Source organism: Populus euphratica, unplaced genomic scaffold, assembly GCF_000495115.2.
Source record: "Populus euphratica unplaced genomic scaffold, PopEup_1.0 scaffold369.1, whole genome shotgun sequence".
Classification (NCBI taxonomy): domain Eukaryota; kingdom Viridiplantae; phylum Streptophyta; class Magnoliopsida; order Malpighiales; family Salicaceae; genus Populus; species Populus euphratica.
In genome coordinates this window covers 153,559-175,250 of record NW_011500263.1, presented here as the reverse complement: position 1 = coordinate 175,250, position 21,692 = coordinate 153,559, and the positions used below count along the sequence as shown (strand labels likewise).

Sequence of the window (21,692 nt, the reverse complement as noted above, 5' to 3'; positions counted from 1 at the left end):
TCTCAAATGAGGTCCATGTAGGGTGTGTTTGTGAGGGCATTAGGAGAAGAGGATGGCTGGATAGGTGGGTAGCGTTCTCTTTTGTTTATAGCTGACCCTGTTGAGGGATCAAAAAAAATTTAAATATAATTTTTTTTTAAGTTTTAGGGAATTTTTTGGTATTATTATTAAATTAAAAAAATATTGTTTTATTTTTTTACTAACATATCTCTTATTTATCTCAATAAATACAATGTTTTCATTAAAATTATTGTTTTTTTTAACAATTATAATTGTTAAAGTAAATAATTAAAAATATCAAAATAATAATTTTTATATTTTATATGATTGAAAGCTAAAAAAATTATAAGCAAAAGAAAATTATGTTTAAAATATGCTTAAAAATTTTAAAAATAAAAATATTTTAAATTGAGTTTCCATAGATAATTTATTATTAGTATTATTATTTTCACAAAAAACTATTAAAATTCAAATAAATATTTAAGAATCATATAAAAAACAAGAGCACATAATAGGAACACGTGAATTCAGTAAATTTTAGTAGCCCAAAAATACAAAAAAAAATAAATATATAACAAAAGATCAGGCCAGCGCTTGCCCTCTCAATTACATGCGAGATTTTATTTTATTTTTTTATTAAGTATTTTCTTGCTTTTATTTTCTTATTTAAAAAAATACACAAGCAACGTATCTAAATAATAAATATTGATACAACATTGTTGAAACCCATGATCTCTAGGCTTTGCCCGGCATGCCAACAAAATGAGCTATGTTAAAAAGTTGTTAAGAAAACGATTAAACAAATATATTATAGTAATTCATTGTTTATAAGAAACCCTGTTATTCTACTAGTAAATTATAATTGTTAATCCTCTCAATTTTCTCTGATTGGTTCCTCTTATCTTTTTCCTTATAATCTTTAATGGTCTCAATTTGATCTAATTCACCCATCCTTGTCGATACACATAGTTTTAATGTGAAGAACGGAGACTCGCTACAGAACTCTATATATCAACTCATCCTGAATCAGTCACTCGATAACAGGTAGGGGGTGACGTTGGTAATTATATGTGAGGCCTAGCCTAATTTTTGGAACATTAGAAAAAACGACATCCCGAAATAAATATATAATTTAATTAGTTAGATTTTAAATTTAAATTTTTAAAATTTTAATTTTAATTTTATAAATCTTAAAATCATTAGAGAAATATATAATAATTAATTTTAAAATTATAAAATTAGTTGAAATATATACAAATTAATTTTAATATTTATATTAATTAAAAAAATTCACATATAACTAGTAATGACATCTTACCTATGAATTTAGAGGATGGTTAGGGTACCTCCAAGTATTAAAATTTTTGTAATTGAAAAAATATTAAATTGATCGGTTTTTTTAATGTTTTTAAATAATTTCTATATACTAATATAAAATTTTAAAAAATATATTTTAATGTGTTTTTTTTTTATAAATATTCTAAAAAAACATGATGCAAAAATTCTCAAGATACTTCCACGAAATGCCTACTAATTAACTAACCCTTTATTAAGTCTTAATATTACCCTTTTGCCTTCAATTCTCTATCTCTCCATGGTTTTAATTTAGCGCTCTTTTCATGCAAGATTTTTATGTATCCAACTCCTTCAAAGAGCGATGGTTGTTTTTGTTGTAGTGTTTGTATCCGACAGTTTAGTGTTGCTTGGAGAGGAAAATTTGGTGTCAAGTTGGGAAATTACAGAACAAAAACCACAGATTCCACACCCGATTCTTCCAAATGAAACAGCGGAGGCCTATAGATGAATAGGAAAAAGAAGCCAAAAGCAGTAAGAAATGCTATTACTTGTTCAGAGCTCGCCAATTGTTTGATGAAATACCAGCTAGTTTTTCCAATGAACTCCTTGTCCCCGAGTACATATTAGCATGTACTTTTTTAAACCCTAATAGCTTCGCGTTGAGGACAGGGTTTATTCAAAAAAGCAAGCATAGCAATCATGGAAATCATACTGTGTAAGCCTTGCTTTCTTTCTTCCATCTTTGAATACATTGTTCCTTTGAACTTTGTTGATTTAAATCTCAAGCTTTTTTGACTTTTCATGTCTGGCATAGTTGGTAAGGAGGTTGCTTTTTACATTATCGTTTCAGATTTAATTAAAATCCAAGATAAAAAAAAACATATATATTATAAAAGATATAGATGATCTTTCAAAGATTCTATTAAACAAAAATCTAGTCTTAATACTTTTACCAGTAAAAAGAAAAAAACTTTTCCATGCATGTCATTTTATTGAATGCAACATTTTTCTTTTTCACGTTATTATTGGTTTCTTTGACCCTTGTTTTTCTTTTCTTTTTCTAACAACAGAGATTTGCTTTAGGTTGCAATTGGATTTGATGATACTTCATTATGGTGCCCTTTTCTTTTCTTTGTGGGCGTTACTATTAGACTCGTTCATATATATACAAGGGAAAGAGGCAGCAAAAGAATTAAGTAGAGCATAATTCAAATTTCAAACAGGAGGGCACTATAATATCCGATATAAAACTCATTCCCCCGTGGTCTTCTTGCGCCTAAAAAATGCCATATCTAATCCTGATTATGTCCCTTATACGATTGTTCCCAAACTCAAGGCCAGCCAGCGGCAAAATTAGGTAGGATTGACCCTTATCTACCATTGAATTGTCCCATCTGCTAATTTTGTGATTGTATTAATTTTTTTTGCTTGTAAATGATGTTAGGTTGGAATGTTTCCGCGCACTACAATTTTGGTGATGGATTAATGTGCTGCTGCTTAAAAGAAAAGCCAAGATTTCTGTACGTGGTTCAAGATCAAATAATTCAATTCAATTCTATACGTACACTAATTTAGTAACAACTAGTAATTATTAAGTCACTGCAAGTTGGATTAAAAAGTATTTTAAATGTAAGGAGAATATTTAGGTTAGAGGGAATTATTTGGTATTGTAATTAATTCCAATTTAATAAGTCAATTTTAAAATCTAACAATTTACTTTCTTGCCTAGCTCTAATTTAAAATTAAACTATGTTGAAGTTACTTTTATGTGGTCAGCTTGGCAAGTATAAAAATAACCTAAAAAATCATTAAAAAAATATTATTTGACTTTAATTTTTTTTAAACGACACTTTTTTAGTATTGAGACCATAATATATTGAATCAATCTAGACTTCATAACTTAACTTGTGACTCAGTTTATCGACTTCACTAGGTTTTACATTTTTGTATTTGTAAAATATTATTTTACTTAACTAGACAATAACAAAAATAAACACTAGCAAAATAGCAAAGGAAAAAAATGGGGATCTCCTTCACTTTTCATATAAAAAATAAAGGAGGTGAGTCATACCTCAATTTTTTTTTTTTAGCATGTAGTACAAAATTTCATCCGGTCAAAATATATAAAATAGTTGAAAATTCCATGATTTTGTATTACAAAAAATAGAATCACATATTTTAGATATATATAAACTAGGTTTTAGCTAATGTAGCTACAAATAAAGATTTCTTTCTTGAAAAAAAATCTATTTTTTGATTTATTATTCCGTGATCGAAACCAAGAGGGATACATGTTACACCATGATTTTGAATTAGAAAAGAGATTTCAAGAAATGACGGATCTATTCACTCTATCAATAACCGATCTATTTTACAAAGTCGATCTTTAATTACCATTAAAATTTTAATCGACACTTGTTATATGTAAAAGAATGCAAATTGAAACAAATTTCAACATATGAAACTATGTAATATGACCTAAAAGGATGACATTAAAAAAAAATTGATAATTAAAATGAAAAGTTGCATTGCTCATATGAATAATGCATCTAGACCATGAAAAATAGTGAAAAAGACATTGGTCCTTTTTTCTAGTTATTTTAGTATATTTGGTAATAATGAAATCATAAAAAAAAACTTCAACGAAATTGGGCTTTACATAGACTATGATCTTATGACTAGGCTTGAATTATAGGTTTTGTATTTGGGCTTGGTTGTTGGGCTTGAATTGTAGGCTGAACAAATGATGGTGCGTGGTTTTAAAAAACATGATGATCTGGAATGACCTTCTTAGACTATTCTCACCTCTAAATCTTTCAAACATATATGTTTGAAAAAATTAACTAGTATAAGTGGGGGAAGAAAACTTACATATTTTTATACGGATGTTACCTTTTCTATATATTATGAATATATTTGCGTGAGAGTTCTTCTCGTACTTTTGTTAATTTCTTATAATAAAAAGAAGAGTTTAATTTTTTTCTTGTTAAGGAAAGCAGTCTAGTAATAAAGAGCAAGGATAAAGTAAGTGATATGGTATTTGAATGTATTTTAAAGGGAAATGTCCTTTAAATAGTAGAGACCGAAGAAGTATCCTTGATCATTTTTAAAGATAAGTGGTCACAGGGACCTGAAAAACAATTTCAATTTTTTTAGATATATAGTCATTAAGACCTAAAGAAGAATAAATAATTGGTTGTAGGGACCTGAAAAAGGATCTTTAATCCTTTTAGAGATAAATTAGGGCACATGCAAAGATTCAATAGAGATATAAAGATCTTACTATGAAGATTTTTCATGGACATGTTTGGATACTTGAGGATCTTATCATAAAGATTTTTCATTGACATTCAATAGAGATATGAAGATTTTTGTTGGAGACATTAAGATTTTTGTTGGAGATATTGGAGAAATGAATAAAAATTACTGCTTGTGGTTAAGAACTTTAAAAGTTTGAGATACAATTAGTGGAGATAATCTTAAGATTATCTAAACTCATGTTGCTCATCAAATGTGCAGACTTTCTTCGTTTCTTTCTCTAGTTTTGTTTTTATGGAACTACTAAAGGTATCCTCTAACAATTAATTTGCTTATCTCTTCTTTCAAGGTGTGATATTCATCAATATTATACTAATAATAAGGTGAAAAATGCAAAACTTATTAGGGTTCCTCGCGTTCATGCCACTTTTCATGGGGGAGGATGTTGCATAAATCATTTTGCTTTAATAGTAGCTAGCATGTTATTACATATAATGGTCATACAAGAGTTAAAAGCTCAAGAAATATCAGGCAATCATAAATATGTCATTTGATATTTTTTTTTAAATTCTCTAGTGTGAGACTAATAGTGTTGGGGGAACCTATAAGGTTGTTTTTTATGTCCATGTTAGCTTTTTCCACCCTAATATAGTATTTCATTTTATGTTTTATACTAAAAAGAGTTCTATCATGGGAGCATAAAGCCTTTTCTATAAAGAGTAGTTGTTGACTCCATTAATTAGGGTTTTTGTAGCAATAAGTTCAAGGAGTCTAACTATAAACCCCTAGGTAAATCTATATAGATTGCGAAGTAAATAGTATGTTGAGCAAGCAAATGAAATATTTACACTAAGAGAATGATAATAGATTTTGAGAATTTGAAATAAAATGTTTATGTATAAAGTTCAAAATAAAACTATAAAAAAATGGATGAAAAATAAAAAAACACATAAAATGTGAATAAAAACTCAATGAAAGAAATATATTAGAAAAGAAATGTTGTGGGATCAAGTTTAATTAATTTTGATATTACCTGGGTTAAATTAGATATAAACATGCATTGGGATCCAAAAAATATTACCTAGAAAACATAAAAGGTATAATTAAAAAAAAAACACAATGGGAATTAACAAAATTTCTCTCTCTCTATTTTCTTTTATGTGTGTGGCTAACTTGTAAAGGAGAAAGGAGAATGAAAATTCCTTGTTTCTTTTGGCTTGATTTTAGAAAAACTTAAGGGAAACCAGGAAATTCAAAGGAAACTTGTTAGATTTTATGAATTTAAATACCTAACCACTTGAATAAATAAAGGCCAGTGAGGGGAAAGTAGGATTTTAGTGAAAGAAGCAAAGGAATGTTGAGAAAAAAGAAGAAAGCTTGAGGAATTTTGGTTTGGTTAGCATTTGGAGTTTGTGTTGTTGTTTGGTAAGTAGTTTGACACTTGATTTATCAAGTTTGATGGAAGTTTATATCAATTTTGAATAAGTTTGTAATGTTATAGATTAGGGCTATTAATTTAAAAATTTAGGGTCATGTTAAATTAGTTGTTAGAAATGTTAATACATGTAAAAAGAATTGCGATGAAAGTAAAAGTTGATGTTATAAAAAAGAAAAAATGGAAAGAAATTGAGGGGAGTGGTCGACCAAGAGAAGAAAAAATGGGTAAATTATTATTTTTATGAATATGTGTAGAAATTATAAGAAATTAGTGTAAAGTGTTATATTAGAAATAATTTGAAAGGAATTAGATATGTTATCAATTTTGCTTAGCATATTAGAATCTTGTGAATTATAGTTTTGAACGAATTGTTAGTGAATATGTATAATTAATGTACTTTGCTTAAATGATACATGCAATAAAAGATTTCTAACTTAAATTATGATTGAACTAAAGAAAAGAATTAGAAAAGAAAAGAAAAGAGAGGGGAGGGGAGAGAAAGAGAAAGTTTATGGAAAAATTGTATATGGATTGAAGAGTGAGATTGATAATGGTATAATATTGATTTAAATTTAGATTTAATTAAAAGTTGATATAGTAAGAAAAGAATAAATTGATTAATTGTATGAGGAATGAACTTAATATACTATGGAATTAAGTGGTGAAAAGTAAGAATATGATTGTAAAGGTGGACTGTGTAGTAGTATAGAATGTAAAAATAAATAATGATATATTATGATATAAAATAGATATTGTTAAAGGTACTTTTTTAGATTCAAGAGAGACACTTGAAATGACATTTTTCGTAACTGGAGGAGTGTGTATAACTAAAGGTACAGGTATGTGTTTATACATCTTAATCTTTTAATTATTATAGTTTATTTCTTTAATTTTATTATATCAATATTTATTATGAAAAGTACATGAAATTGGAAAGAAATGATGTAAAGGTGACAAAGAGTTGTGCTTGGAAAATAGACATGTTAAGAAAATCAAGGATATATTATTTTCATTATTGAATGAAAATTAATGTTTTATTGTTTTTCATTGTCAAATGAAAACTAATGCTAAGTTGTTTACAATTTTAGATGAAGACAAATGTTAAGTTGCTTTAATTGTTAAATGAAAGCCAATGTTTGTTGCTTCTATTTAAGTGGAATCCAATGATATGTTATTTTCATTGTTGAATAAAAGTCAATGTTTGTAGTTTTCATTATTTAGTAAAAGACAATGATATGTTGCTTTCATTGTTAAGTGGAAACCAATTAGAGAAGATGTTTGTTAATATTGAATATAAAAGATAGGGTGGCAATAACGTTGTGATTGTAAAAAAATAAAATTCATGGATTAAAAGGAAAAATTTGTTACATGTAAGTAAATGAATAATCATTGTTGTTGAAAATGTTTAAATTATTATAAATGCTAGTGTGAACTTATAAATTTAATTATTATTTATAAGAACCTCGTGTTTATATGATCACGCAACCTAAAATCAAAATTAAGATTTGATCCTAGAAAGCCAAAAAAGGTCTGACAAGGGCCTGCTTGGAAGTATGGTTGCGGCTGTTTTTCATTCCAAAATACATCAAAATGATTTTTGATATGAACGCATTAAAACAACCCAAAACATTAAAAAAAATTTAAGTTTTAGCAAAAAAAATTGAATTTTTTGGGAATGTGGGTTAGCCTGCATTTCCAAATGCTTTCTAAAAGTATAACACAATAAAAACCTGCATCAAGGCACCAACACTATTGGAATAAAATCGAATGACATTATGAAGCTAGTTAATTTTTGATACGTAAGATTCAATTCGTTCAAGAACTAAAGAATGTAAGAATCTCTCACGTGTTAAACTGATTAAGAAGTATTATTAATCAAAAGTGCTGAAAGTTAGGCTTAATATGTATTTAAATAGTTCTGAAAAAAACTTTAATGGATATATTCTTATGGGATGAATTGATCCAGTTACAAAAATTGACGCAAAACCTTTACTAGTAAGACTAAACCTTGAATCTTAATTGAAATCCAAAGTATTAATTAAGCTCAAATATAGAAATAATAATGAAAGCAACAAGTTTGGGTAATAATGCCACATATAATATGAAGAAAAACAAGATTAAATATCTTAATTCCTTAGCTTAAATAACCCTTGGCCAAAATCCACCTTCCTAAATATTCTAAGATTGCTTGCTTTGCGAACTTTTAAAGTCTTTTAGATGCTAGGAAATCTGATATAAATAAAAATTTAATTGTTAAAGTCTTATTTTCTTGTAGGACTAGGATTTTACCTTAAAATATGTAAAACAATCTTAGAAATTATTTATCCATCTAGCTACACATCACTTTTCTTTTTTTATTAAGAGAATTAAATTTTTAGCATTAAATAATCATTCCAAGTCTAGGATTCAAATCTAAAAGCCCCTTTAGTTTCCTTGCATGTCTAAGAAGTTTTCTCCTTTGTTTCTAAGTATTCTCCTAAATAATATGGACAATAACAAACAAATTTTCCTTTCAATTTTAGGAGAATATTTTGTAGATCCTTAAAAGAAAAGGATCTCAACATTTTAATTAGCCCCGACCAACTTTGGATCTTATATAACCCAAACTCGTACTCATTAGTATAACTCAAATTAGACCTAATATAAGCTCCCAACAAACCTACTTTATTGTCCAAATCAGACTCATACATGAGTTGGTCTTATTTGGCTGAATGAACCATAAAAATGATTGAACCAAGCCCATCATCATGCATAAACTGATGCTGGCTAAAACTATCCCGTAACAAAAACCTATCATGGTCGAATGGAACACAAACTAAATTCCAAGAAAAAACACAATATTGCTCAAATGGCCTCCCTATCAAACCCAAGCATAAAATTGAAGACCTATCATAATAAATTCATAGTTGAACTGTATCATTCCCTCTCTCTTCAAAAAGATTCATGATTGAATCATTAATATGAATAATGGATGTTTCCTAGACCTATTGGTTAAACCTTCTAAACTTCCTTCTTGCTAACACTTGCCTGCAACAACACTATATGGACATAGTGGCTAATAAGGATTTCAAATAAACATGTCTTACTAACCACTTATGCATATACTTTTGAATAATAACCACAATTGTCTTCTTTTATTTTTCATAATTGCAAGGTTATTCCTCCTTTTCTATCGATATTTAAAGGTCATAGAGTAATATTTTATATCTATCAACTTTTTATTCTAAAACCCCTACACCATGCTTTAGTTTTTTTTTTTTTCATTCTTACTTTAGGAGCCTTTATTCACTTTCCCTTGTTGATTATATAACACTATTTTCTTATACCAAAGTACTCAATTTAACATAACCAATCAAGGCTCAGCTTTCACAATGCAAATCAATTATGAATATGAACTCAAGAATCAATAAATATACTAAAAACAAGCAAAACAATGCTATTATTGTGATTTTGCGAGTAACAATGCAAATTCATATGAATTTTTGACGAAACAAAGATGTGAAATAAAAAAAAGTGAAAAATAATAAAGATACTTATTTCACTGTTAAATAACCTCAATATAACGTCAACAAATTGATTTGGTTGAAAAAAATAATATACAAACACATTTTGGAGCTTGACGCAAATTTGACTTATTATGCAATTAAAAAGCATCAAAATTGAAACCAAGACCTAACAATATCAAAATGACTTGAAATTCAATATGTAATATCCTAATACTCAAAAAATTATAGATATCATTTTACAGGTCTGTCTTTTATGTCTAGGTATCGAAACTCGTGTATGATAAATTTATGGTAGAATTAAACCCTGAATTGAAACCTTAAGAAAAAAAATTAAAATAAGCTAAAATTTAATATATATATGAGATATCACACCCATTCAGCAGTATATGAAATTTAAATTAATTCTAAGGTGTTCAATTTAGGGTGTTCTATGAGTTGTGTTTTTATGGTAGAACATCTTTTCTTTCCTTTTTTTTTTGTTACGTTTATGTTACCAATACATTTAGAGATAGTAACAAAATGAAATGTTAATTTTTTTTTAACTAGAATGCCACATACATAAAGAAAAAGAAAAAGATTGATGCAAACATTAAAAAAACTTAACAAACACTAGGAAAATGAATTTTTTTTAAGGATATGACATGCTCTCAGAGCCTTGCTCTGATACCAGCTGATACAAATTTTATGATTACATAGTTATGCAACTCATAATCAAGATTGAGATCTGATTCAGGAAAGCCGAAAGAGGTGTTATAGAAGTGTGACATAATGAATACATGCCTCAAGACACAAGTATTATTGAAATAAATTCAAATGACACCATCAAACCGGTTAATCATTGATAATTTAGATTCAATTTATTTAATAACCAACTAATGCAAGAATCTCCTCCACGTGTGAAACTAAAAGGTTAAGAAGTATTATTAATTAAAGGTGCTGAAAGTTAGACTTAACATGTATTTAATTAGTTATGAGAAATTAACCTTAATAGATATATTATTATGAGCTGAATTGAGCCACTTATAAAAACTTACCTAAAACATTTATTCGCAAAATGAAACCCTAATCTAAACAAGCCTTGGATCTTAACTAAAATCTGAAGCATTAATTAAACTTAAATATAGAAATAATAATGAAAACAAGAAGTCTGGATAATAGCTTGTTTATGCTGCATGTAATAGGAAGAAAAACAAGATAAAATATCTTAATTTCCTAACTTAAATAACTCTTGATCGAGATCCACCTACCTAGATATTTTGGGATTGCTTAGCCAACCTTTAAAATATTAGCCCAAAAACCTTCATTTAGATGTTAGAAAATCTGATTTGAATAAGAATTTAATTGTTGAAGTCTTCTTTCCTTATAAGACTAGGTTTTTCCTTCAGAACATGTAAAACAATCTTAGAAATTAATTTTTCTTATAGCCACTCATCACTTTTCTTTCTTGACTAGGTGAATTAAATTTTTAGAATTAAATAATCATTACAACTCTAGGATTCGGATATGACAACTCCTTTAGTTTCCTTGCATGACTAGGAAACTTCCTTCTTTGTTGCCAAATATTTTTCAAAATAATATAGACAACAGTGAATAATTTTTTTTTTCAATTTTAAGAGAATATTTTGTTGATCTTTTTAAAAAAAAGATCTCAACATCTTAATTAGCTCAAGGCAACTTTGGATCTCATGTGATCCAAACTCGTACTCATTAATATAACCCAAATTAGACTTGATACAAGCTCCTAATAAATCTATTTTGTTGCTAAAATCAAACCCATATATCGGTTAACATGATTTTGTCGAATGAACCTTTAAAGAAATTAAATCAAACCTATCATTATGCATGAATCAAAATTGACTAAAATTATTCTATGTAAAAAATCTATCATAATCTAATGAAAAATGAGGTAAATTTCAAGAAAAAAAATACAATTTTAATGGAATAATTTCTCCATCAAATCCAAGCACAAAACTTAACTATAGCTAAAAAAAGGAGGTGCATGCACGATACAAATTATATAGGAAAATATAATGGTGTTTGCATTGTGACTATTTACTAGAAGTGTGGTGTCACTCTATGTATTTTCAGGGAATTTATTAGTAAAGCAATAGAAATTTTGTGTGTGGGGCAGGTACGTGTCACTGTGTTTTGAATTTTCGAAACTAAAAAATATATTGAGGTGTACGTGCCCTGAGTATAGTCTGTACAAGGAGGGAAAGAATTAAAAAAAAGGGGGGGAGGCGGCTAGAATTCTAAAAATAAGAAAAAAAATCCAAGCACCAACAGCTATGGAACTAGGGTTCGTGCTAGTATTTAAAATTAGGAGCATATAACAGATGTCTTGATCACCATCATAAGTGTTTTAAAGTGAGGAGTGAGATATCGAGCAGTTTCCTTTCCTGCAAGAGTGGTTCATATGCTCTCAAATTAAGATTTTATCTTTTTAAATCTGTAGCCATCTCAGCCTAGCAATCAAATAATGCCATGCATGTAATTGTTATCTTTCTTTACAGAAAGAAGATGCTGTCACTATGTATATTGGAATTTGCTAAATAATTATGTCCATACAGTATAATCTATTTGGCTCCATATATATATATATATATATTCCCCTTTTGAGAGATAGAATTAGCCTAATAATTAAAAATTTGTTAAGGTCAAGTTTGTACTACTCTCTTTTTCCTTGATGGCTTGCTGCTGCATCTCTGAGAGGTGTTTTGTTTTTTGTTCATTTTCCCTTCAATAATTGATCGTTGTGACCTGGAATGCATAGTTGAAGTGAGAACTTACTTATATTGCTTTTTATTTGACTGGTGATACATTATATATAGTACTATGATTTCGTTTGTGCTTGTGTTTTCTGTATTTGCTAGTAATATGACTTTCCCTGTGGCTTCCCTGCAGTCCTTTTTGTCAAATAATCATCTTCGTTTGTGCTCGTGTTTTCTGTATTTGCTAGTAATATGACTTTTCTTGTGGCTTCCCTGCAGTCCTTTTTGTCAAATAATCATCTTTTATATTATTTTATATTTTATTTTTATTATTTTATATTTAATTTTTATTAAATAAATAAAAATAATAAGATTCAAACTTATAATTATTTTATTATTAAAATTTTGATATTATATTAAAAAATTATATGAATATAATAATTTAAATTTTTAAATTAAATTTTTAAATATAATTTATATTATTTTTTAGTTTTTTATTCTTGCATACTTGTATGAATGTTGTACGTAAAAACCCTAAAAACCGAGTCTTCTGTAGAGCAGTGGGTTTGTCGTTGTCATTGATGTGGCAGGAACCTTCCCTTGTCATTCTTCATAATTTTAGATTTAGTATTTTTATTTTATCTTTATAGATCTATGTTATATATATTATTTTATCTTTTTATTCCTTGTTCGTGGGTTTTGTTATTTTGAACAGAAATTAAGTGGTTATTTCTAGCTAGATAGAATAAAATTGATACCAATCAACTGTTTTGAATATTTCATCGATTGAGTTGTAGGGCGACTCATTTCTCTATTATTTTATAATAATTTAAACTTATGAACTAACATTTCTAAATAACAATTCAGATTTGAAGATTTGAAAATATTATCTTTATCTTTCAAACAATTAAATGACCAATAAAATAACATTTATATTGAGTTATACTCCATTTCTATGTCTTTAGTCAATCTAGTTATTTATTAATTAATGAAATTGTAGTGTAACATCTTCTCGTATTATGTTACAAAGATTTAAACTCCTTTGTACAAGTGAAATTAATCCATTCCTACGTAACAATTCAAACTTTAAAATATTTCTTTGTCGTCCGAATAATTAAAAGAGCAATAAAATAACATCTTAAATTAATAAGATATTGAATTATGCTCCTTTTATGTGTCTCTAGTCAATCTTGGTAGTCTTGTGGTTTCTTTATACGCTATATTGTCAAGTCAATCGTCCTAGAATTATTAGTTTTTTCTTTTCTTTTTCTTTTCTTTTTTTTTTGAGGGGGAAAAGCCTACTCTATCTGACCTTAACACTTAATTATATTGCTTTTATACTTGATTAGTGGCATAGTACTATGATTTCGTTTATGTTTACCAATAAAAACCTAAAAGTCATCATTAAAACATTGAAGCACACAACACGTAAAATATTGGGAATTGAAATGGTATTTTGACTTTGTATCCTTAGCAAAGTTTGCTACATGAGATAATACTTTTTTTTTCTACATGACGTTACTTTTTTTTTTTCCTACATGACATTATCAAATTAATTAAGAATAAATTAATATATATATATATATATAATTAATTATTCTTAAAAATATATTTGAAATTAGGGTTCAGGGTGTGTTAATATTTTTATATTTTGTTGGCACAATTAAATGACTACATTACACTTCATAGGGAAAAGAAGACATCCAATTGCCTCTTCACTATTTTCTCATGGCTTTTAGTTATAAGCAATGTGAATGGGGACAAGTTAATTTTTTAATAAAAATAAGAATAATAATAATAATAAAAATAATTAATGTCTGTTACTCATCTCTTTTAACTACGCATGAGTGTTTTTTAATATTCAAACGCCATCTTCTATGTTGATATTAAAAATGCCACGCCGTTTGCAACAAACATTGTTTTTCTTTTTCTTTTATCTTTGTTCACCTTGAATTTTACATTAGCTTTTTCAAAAATTAAATATATCATTTAATTTGTATTTGTATTAATTTTGATTTTTTTCTTTAAATTGCTATTTGTTTTGTTTTTAATACTCTTTTTTATTGATTTTTTTTCAATTTCATCCTAAAAATTTAATTTAATTCAATTTTTTAATCTAATTTGGTTCTCATTCTTTTTATTGTTATTTTTTTTAATTTTTTTTCAATTTCATTCCTTATTATTTTTTTTCATTTAGTGTTCATACAATATTTGATCCTTATTATTTTGATTGTTATTTATTGATTTTTATGATTATGGATTTTGATAGGTCACTGGTTATGAAGAGTAACCCAATTTAACTTTTGTTTTTTAAATTAATTTTTTTTAATTTTATCTTTCGATATTAGATTATTAAACCTTTAGCTTTGTGAGTGCTTCTTTTATGTAAGGTTATTATGATTTCATATCTTTACTGACAGGTTGGTTGAGTTAACCTGAGTTGACTTTGGTTTTTTTTCTTTATTTTTTGTAGGGTTATCTTAATTTTTTATTTCGGGTCACAAGCTAGTCGAGTTAACTCAAGTTGACTTTAGTTTTGTTTTAGATTTTTTTCAGCTTTATCTTTTTTTTTTAAGAGTTGACTTCTATTGTTTTTTTTTTATATATATATAGGGTTATCGTAGTCTCATGACGAAGACATGAATTTAACATGTTGACCCGAGTCAGTTTTTTCTCCTTTTTAAAAATTATTTTTTTAATTTATCCTTCAATATTTAATTTATTGGAAATTGATCTTTCAATTTTTTTCAATATTTTTTGTGAGATTATACTTTTTTTATTCAATTTTTGCTTTGATATAAAATAATATTGGCAAACATTTTTTGATAACATCATTGAGATCTTTTCAAAATATTTAGGGTTTCTTTTTTTATAATATTGATAATCATTTATATTTTATTTATTGGTCATTATTTTTTTATTATCACTTAGTTTTTTAAATTATTTTATTAAATTAATTGAGATTATTAAACTTATTTGGATCATAATATTTTTTTTTATTATTATTATTATCCGGACATCTTTTTATTATAATCTAAATTCATTTGTGGATGTCAATGCAATCTCTTTTTACATGAATATTTTAAAATATTTTCTATATCATCCAAATGATCAAAGAGTATACAGTATTGTTTGAAATAACATCTCGAATTGATGAATCAGATATAGAATTGTGCACGATTTCTATGTCTCTTGTCAATCTTGGGATTCCTGTGGGGTTTCTTGACACCCTACGGAAATCTTTTGGAATTGCTCGCAAGAGAAGTGAAGATAGATTGGATGCAAACAGTGATGGTAGGGGCCACTCTTTGATCATCCATTGATAAATGAAAAAAGAAGATGAGCTAAGATGAATCAGCCAGCCAGCCAGCCCACCCACCCACCTAGCCACCACGAGCCAGCCTTCCTGCTCGTTGCCTCATTTTATTCCACAACTTAGGATATCGAAATGCTCGATGACAGGATGCCTACTTGGAATTCTTCTCCAAGGCAGGAAAGCAACCTGAATAGACAAGAAAAAGGAAGTGGGAATTGTGAACATGGAAGATCGATTGGTGCAATAAGTCTTACCAATGGAAGATATGGGGAGGGACAATGGGAGAACAGCACAATCTAATAGTTTCAAACATGTCCCAGGAAGGGGGCCCAGCTAGAACAACTGTCCAACACAAGTGCTTTGCTTAAGTAGAAAATAACATTAATTAATGACTTGATTCACCTGAAAACATATGCTTTTGGGGTATATAATATAAGGTTTGCTTGCTCTAAGAAGATATGCCAAGATCTCATCGAAGACTAATATTAGTATATATGCTCACGTCATTACCCACTTCCTATATTCCTTCGTTTAGCAACTACTCTCCTTAATTGCTATTCTAATACCATTCCCAAAACATGGTCAAGATTAACATATTAAAAGCGGTGTTCTTTTTTGTTTTTGTTTTTCTTTTCTTTTTTTTAATTCGTGTGGGTGGGAGGATAATTACAAAGAAGCTTCATCTGGTGCCGAGTAATAAATTACATTTCTACAGATCCCCACATTTTTAAAAGCATTATATTGAGACCTGTAGCTACACTGTAGTGGATGGGACTAGGCACCCACAGCTATTATATTATATTTAGAGCTGTGTTGATAAGCTTCGGTAGAGGACAATACATAAATCCACTTACTCATTATAATAGTTTACAACAATAGTAGTACTAATAATAATTAAAAAAAACCTTAATTTAATCCTCTCTCTCTCTATATATATATATGGATTAAACTAAATTCCAATTTCTTTCTTTGACTTTTATTAATATGATATATAAATTAATAACCTGTAATTGATCCTTTCTTTGGAATATATGCTTTAAATGTCCAAGTGGCACTACAGTTGTATGATATTATATGTTTAAAATTGCTCCCAGGCCATGGAATTCCTCGTTTAAAAAAAAAAGCACACTGAATCCTCTTTGATGGAGAAAGCTTGAAGTGTATCTACTATAAAATGCAAAAATATACGTAATTCAAAAAATAAATATTGCATGAGCTAGACGGCTTCTCTAATCTGACTTTTCTTTTCGTGTCTTTTTTAATTGCATGTTTATGGTATTCATGATTATTATAAATCGTTCCTATTTGAGATGCAATGCATTGTTGGAAACCATGGAGTTTACTATATAAGGAAGAGAAGCCAAAGTATTAAATATCGATCGGTGCAGATATTAGCTCTACAAAATTAATTATATCCATTTTTTTTTCTTTCTAAATTCAAGGGAGATAGATGGAAAAGGAAGGATCTAACATGTTTTCTTCCATACTGGATGGAGATCAAAATGGCCATTCTGCTCAATACTGTACAGTCGAGAAGAAGCTCAGATTATTTGGATTCGAGCTGAATCCATGCAAGAATAACAAGAGTTGCATGAAAGGGTGTGTGGAAGGAGATCATGAGAGTGTGAATTCGTCAAATACCGTATTGTCATCTGAAAGGGAAAAACCTGTCAAGGAGAAAAGCTCTAGTTCTGGTCATCATGGGCCAGCAGATGATAAGAAGTTTGAGTGTCAGTATTGTTTCAAGGAGTTTGCAAATTCACAGGCATTGGGGGGTCATCAAAATGCCCATAAGAAAGAAAGACTGAAGAAGAAGAGATTGCAGCTTCAAGCCAGGAAGGCAAGCCTCAGCTGTTACCTTCAGCCTTACCAGAATAACCTTTGTTACAATTATCAACATGGCTCCAGTACTACTCCATGGTTCTTCGATCCCTCCTGCTCTACTACTCCTGATCAGTTCACGCTCTATGAGGAGTCGCAGATTAGTTTCAATCCATGCGAGGATTCCCACCTTAATGACTCTCAGATATCAAATTGGCATGCTGTTCCAGCTCAGGTGATCCCTTTCCAACAAGATACTCGTTACAAGTTCACTTTCACGCATGCCGATCAGCGATCCATAGATTACAAGCCCTCTCCTTTGCTTGCTTCCAAGAAAACCTGTAAATCTGTGGATCTTCAGTTAGACCTCAGCTTGCAATCAAATATTCAAAGCTCCTCGAGGACAGGGATATAAAATGTTCCGGTATAGGTAAATAGCCCTTTGCCTTCTCCAGTAATATGAACTAATTCTTTGTACTCTCAATTAATTGGGAAAAGAAGAAGAAGAAAAACCCATCATAGGCTAATAGGCTTGTAGCTTAAGAGATAGCCGAGTCATATTAAGAGGAATGGATTGAGAAATCATACATCTACAGCTCAGTTTCACCATATGATCGAGATAGCCCAGGATCACTTGATGTATTTGTACATGTACTAGCAAATACTGAAGGAAAGCTCATAGATTAATTGTATGGTGAAACATTTTCAGGTTGGCTAGCAAAAGTGTCTTAGAATTTGGCCTCCATCTTAAGTTTGGCCGGCGCCATGAGCTAGCCCAGATTTTCATGTCTTTTGAAAGTTCAGAACTACTCAGTTTACTACCCACACACACAGATGAGGTTGAAGATGACAGCCAAATCTCATAATTCCAGACTTTTTTCATCAGGGGCAAGGCAATAACATGAACAGATTACGTGTAATTTGCAGATGCACGGATTTAGGTTTACCCCACCTATATTTCCCATCCAGTTTTGGTTGTACTGCTTCTCTTCTTTCATTCCACGTTTCGAAGAATATTATTATTATTGGAATAGGATAAATTGCAATAATTGAGCTATCCTAAAACTAATTGTAGCAATCAACTTACCTGTAATATTTAATTATTGAAGTCCAATATGATTTATTGTAGTATTAAATGACTTTATATGCGATCCAGCATTGGTTTGAATGATTCATCGTATCCAACTCAACTGTTAAGAGGGCCGTCGGTTTGTATAAGAGAGTGTCTTCTTATATGAGCTGAGAGTGTCTTCTTATATGAGCTGAATTCTCAAGGCACACGACATGCACATTAAAAATTACCATGGAATTTATGCTAATATATATATATATATATATATGTATGTATAATTTGTAAGCTCTCCCAGATATTCAGACAAGCTTATTTTCACATCATATCAAGAGTAGCTTTGATTACTTCCTGTATTTTCTTGTTTTCTCTTACAAGCATCCTTACTGGGCTGGATGCTAATTAGATGTAGAACTCGTAATTAATATGTATATAAATACGTACGTTATCAACTCCATCTTTATGGTGGGGATCCAGGTCTTCCTTTCACTCAAAAATAGTTATTCAAGAGGACTGCAATATGAAAAGATAGAAGATTCTGATAATAAAATGACACCTATATATGGAGAAAAACCATAACAGGCCCTGCATCGAGAAAAACCATCTCTCTTCATTAAGATAAATCATAACACCTAAACTTTATTGAGCATAATTTAACTACGGTTGTTACCGATTATCTCCTAGAATTATATATTCAATCCGTTCTTATAAAACATAAAATCCACAGCCGACATTTAGTAAAAATTCTACCATGTAAAATTAAATGAGTTGGTGGTCTATTTATTTGCATTGTACATGCTTTGATCATTATAAATTATAATAATAATTTTTATTTATTTATTTTGGTATTCTAAGTGTTTTTTTATTACATTCTTCTCTTTTCATATTAATAAAGTTCATAGCGTGCTTCTTAAGTGATTTCAAGTGTGTAGAACTAAAAGAAAACTTACATCTAATGTGAGAATTTTTTTTCGTTATTGAATCAATTATTTCAGTGTCACTTCAATTACTAGAACCAAAGTGGTATTTTATAGTATAAATATCTTTATAAATCTTATAAAATTAATGTAGAGAGTTCAAAATACAAAAAAAAAAAAAGATTATTCTTTTAACAAATAAAAACTTATACCTTCATATGGGTTATGTCCCTATTTATATAAGTACAAGAAGCAATTACTTTATTTAGCAACCCTTCTAAATACTTGGACCAGGTTCATTCCACATGGACAAATCAGGCTTAACCCAATAATTAATTTCTCTCACTTGTCTATGAAGGACTGGATCTATCTAACATATTATATTTCAAACTTGCATAAAAATTTTATACTTGACAAGTAGACGAGTGGACCATATGACCTAAAGTACACAATGAAAGGAGCTCCAATATATAAACTTAATTATATAGGAGACATCAACCTTACAATTTATTATTCCTTAACATGTACTAATATACCTTAAGCATTTTTAGTTGCATGGGATTGAATATAATCGCTCAAGAATTTCTTACTCAATCTATTCTTACAACTACAAGGATTCTAAGTCATATCAAATTTATTCAAATGATATGATCCCAGCTGGTGAAAACAAGTAACATGTATAAAACTAAAATTATTATTTCTCTCTCTCTCTCTCATATTAATTAAATCTGAATTAACTCGCTTTCTTAAGAGTATTTCTTTAAGTCGAATCATTTTATGACCATAAGATATACTTCTAAAGTAGAGATTATTTATACATTGCCTCTTGATATAGTTAAAAGTCACAAAAGATAAGATTTTGAAATCTTAGGTATGATTTTCAAGATTCACATAATAAAGAAGTAGGGATCCATTTTTTATTCATGTAATGGTCGTTAGCTCATATAGTATGAAATACATGTTATAGTGGAGCTTACTTTTTTTTTTCTAAAGACCAAAAATGTATGTCATTGCTCTTCTTGTTAGAGGAAATACATCATACGAGTTTAAGTCTTGTTACTAAAAATATAGACTTCAAATTAAATTTTTTTATTTGTTCATTTTCATTAGAAGTAGATGAATAATTTCATACTTGGCTTCAATCACAATAGACACATGAATTGTGGCAATTCATTCATGACGATTCTTTTATTTAAGAACCTCATCTGAGTCCTAACCAATGTGACTTTTTAATAATTGCTTTGACTTAAAATTACTCTCATTGCATCTAAATTGCTTATTGAGCATTAAAACTCAAATAGACTCATGTCTACTCACCTTACGAGTGCTAGATGTGATTGTTCATGTGAGTGAGCCAATCTAACTTTATCGATATACTTTAACAAATTATACTATATGATACTTATAATATATTCCACAAAACAAATAATGAATAACATTATACACTAATGATATTTATTCATTATTCAATCATTATAAGCCTTTGTATAATCCTTTTGACTGTTATTCAGTGTTTCTGACTAGGGTTTGATTGATATTGGCCAACCAATCCAACAACATAACATATATTGGGACATGTGCATATCATTATATGCATCAAACTATCGATGAAACGACATAAGGTACTCTAGATAGTTTTCTTTTCCTTTAGAGTTTTGGGACACATATCATGGTTTAGGATCAAGCTTTTATCAATAGGAGTGTCCATTGGCTTATTATCTTGCATATGATAGTGCTCTAACATCATTTTCATGTAAGTCTCTTAAATTAAACCCAAAAGTCTTTTAGCACGATCTTTTATGATTTTCACACTAAGAACATAGTTGGCCTCACCCATGTATTTCATTTTAAAGTTTGATGATAACCACCTTTTAGTAGTAAAAATCATTTCTTTGCCATTTGTAACTATTAAGATGTCATTAACATATAAGAAAAATATTATAAAACTATTGTTAGAACATTTTAAATACCCGCAATGGTCTTCTTCCATCATTGTAAAACCATCCTTAAAGATAGCTTAATGAAACTTGATATTTCATTTGTTTAGAAGCTTGTTTAGGACTATATATGGATCTTTAAAGTTTGTAAACTTTGTGCTCTTATCTTTTAGTCTCGAATCCTAAAGGTTGATCAATATAGATCTTCTCATTTAGTTTTTCATTGAAAAAAGCAGTTCTAACATCTATTTGGTATAACTTTAAGTCCATATATGCGACTACAGCTGACACGACGAAAAGATTAATGTCCTCTCCCAAGTGCAGGAGCATCAAAGTAATAAATAACTTGGCAAGACCGGGGTCGAACCACAGGGAGGTTAATTTTACAAATTATAAATAACAATAATACAACAACAATAATAA

The 21,692-nt window shown here is 28.8% G+C and overlaps 1 protein-coding gene across 1 annotated transcript; it reads left to right on the top strand.

Annotated features, from left to right (window-relative positions):
• The first annotated feature begins 16,770 nt into the window (after nt 1-16,770).
• LOC105112880 (zinc finger protein 5-like) lies at nt 16,771-18,482 on the top strand. The gene is made up of 2 exons (XM_011008770.1): nt 16,771-17,776; nt 18,056-18,482. Exon 1 carries the CDS (start codon nt 16,976-16,978, stop codon nt 17,759-17,761), a length of 786 nt encoding a protein of 261 aa, XP_011007072.1. The 5' UTR covers nt 16,771-16,975; the 3' UTR covers nt 17,762-17,776; nt 18,056-18,482.
• Nucleotides 18,483-21,692: the final 3,210 nt, after the last annotated feature.

Coding starts and splice junctions, on each gene's coding strand:
- LOC105112880 (XM_011008770.1), top strand. CDS start 16,976: ATGGAAAAGGAAGGATCTAACATGTTTTCTTCCATACTGGATGGAGAT.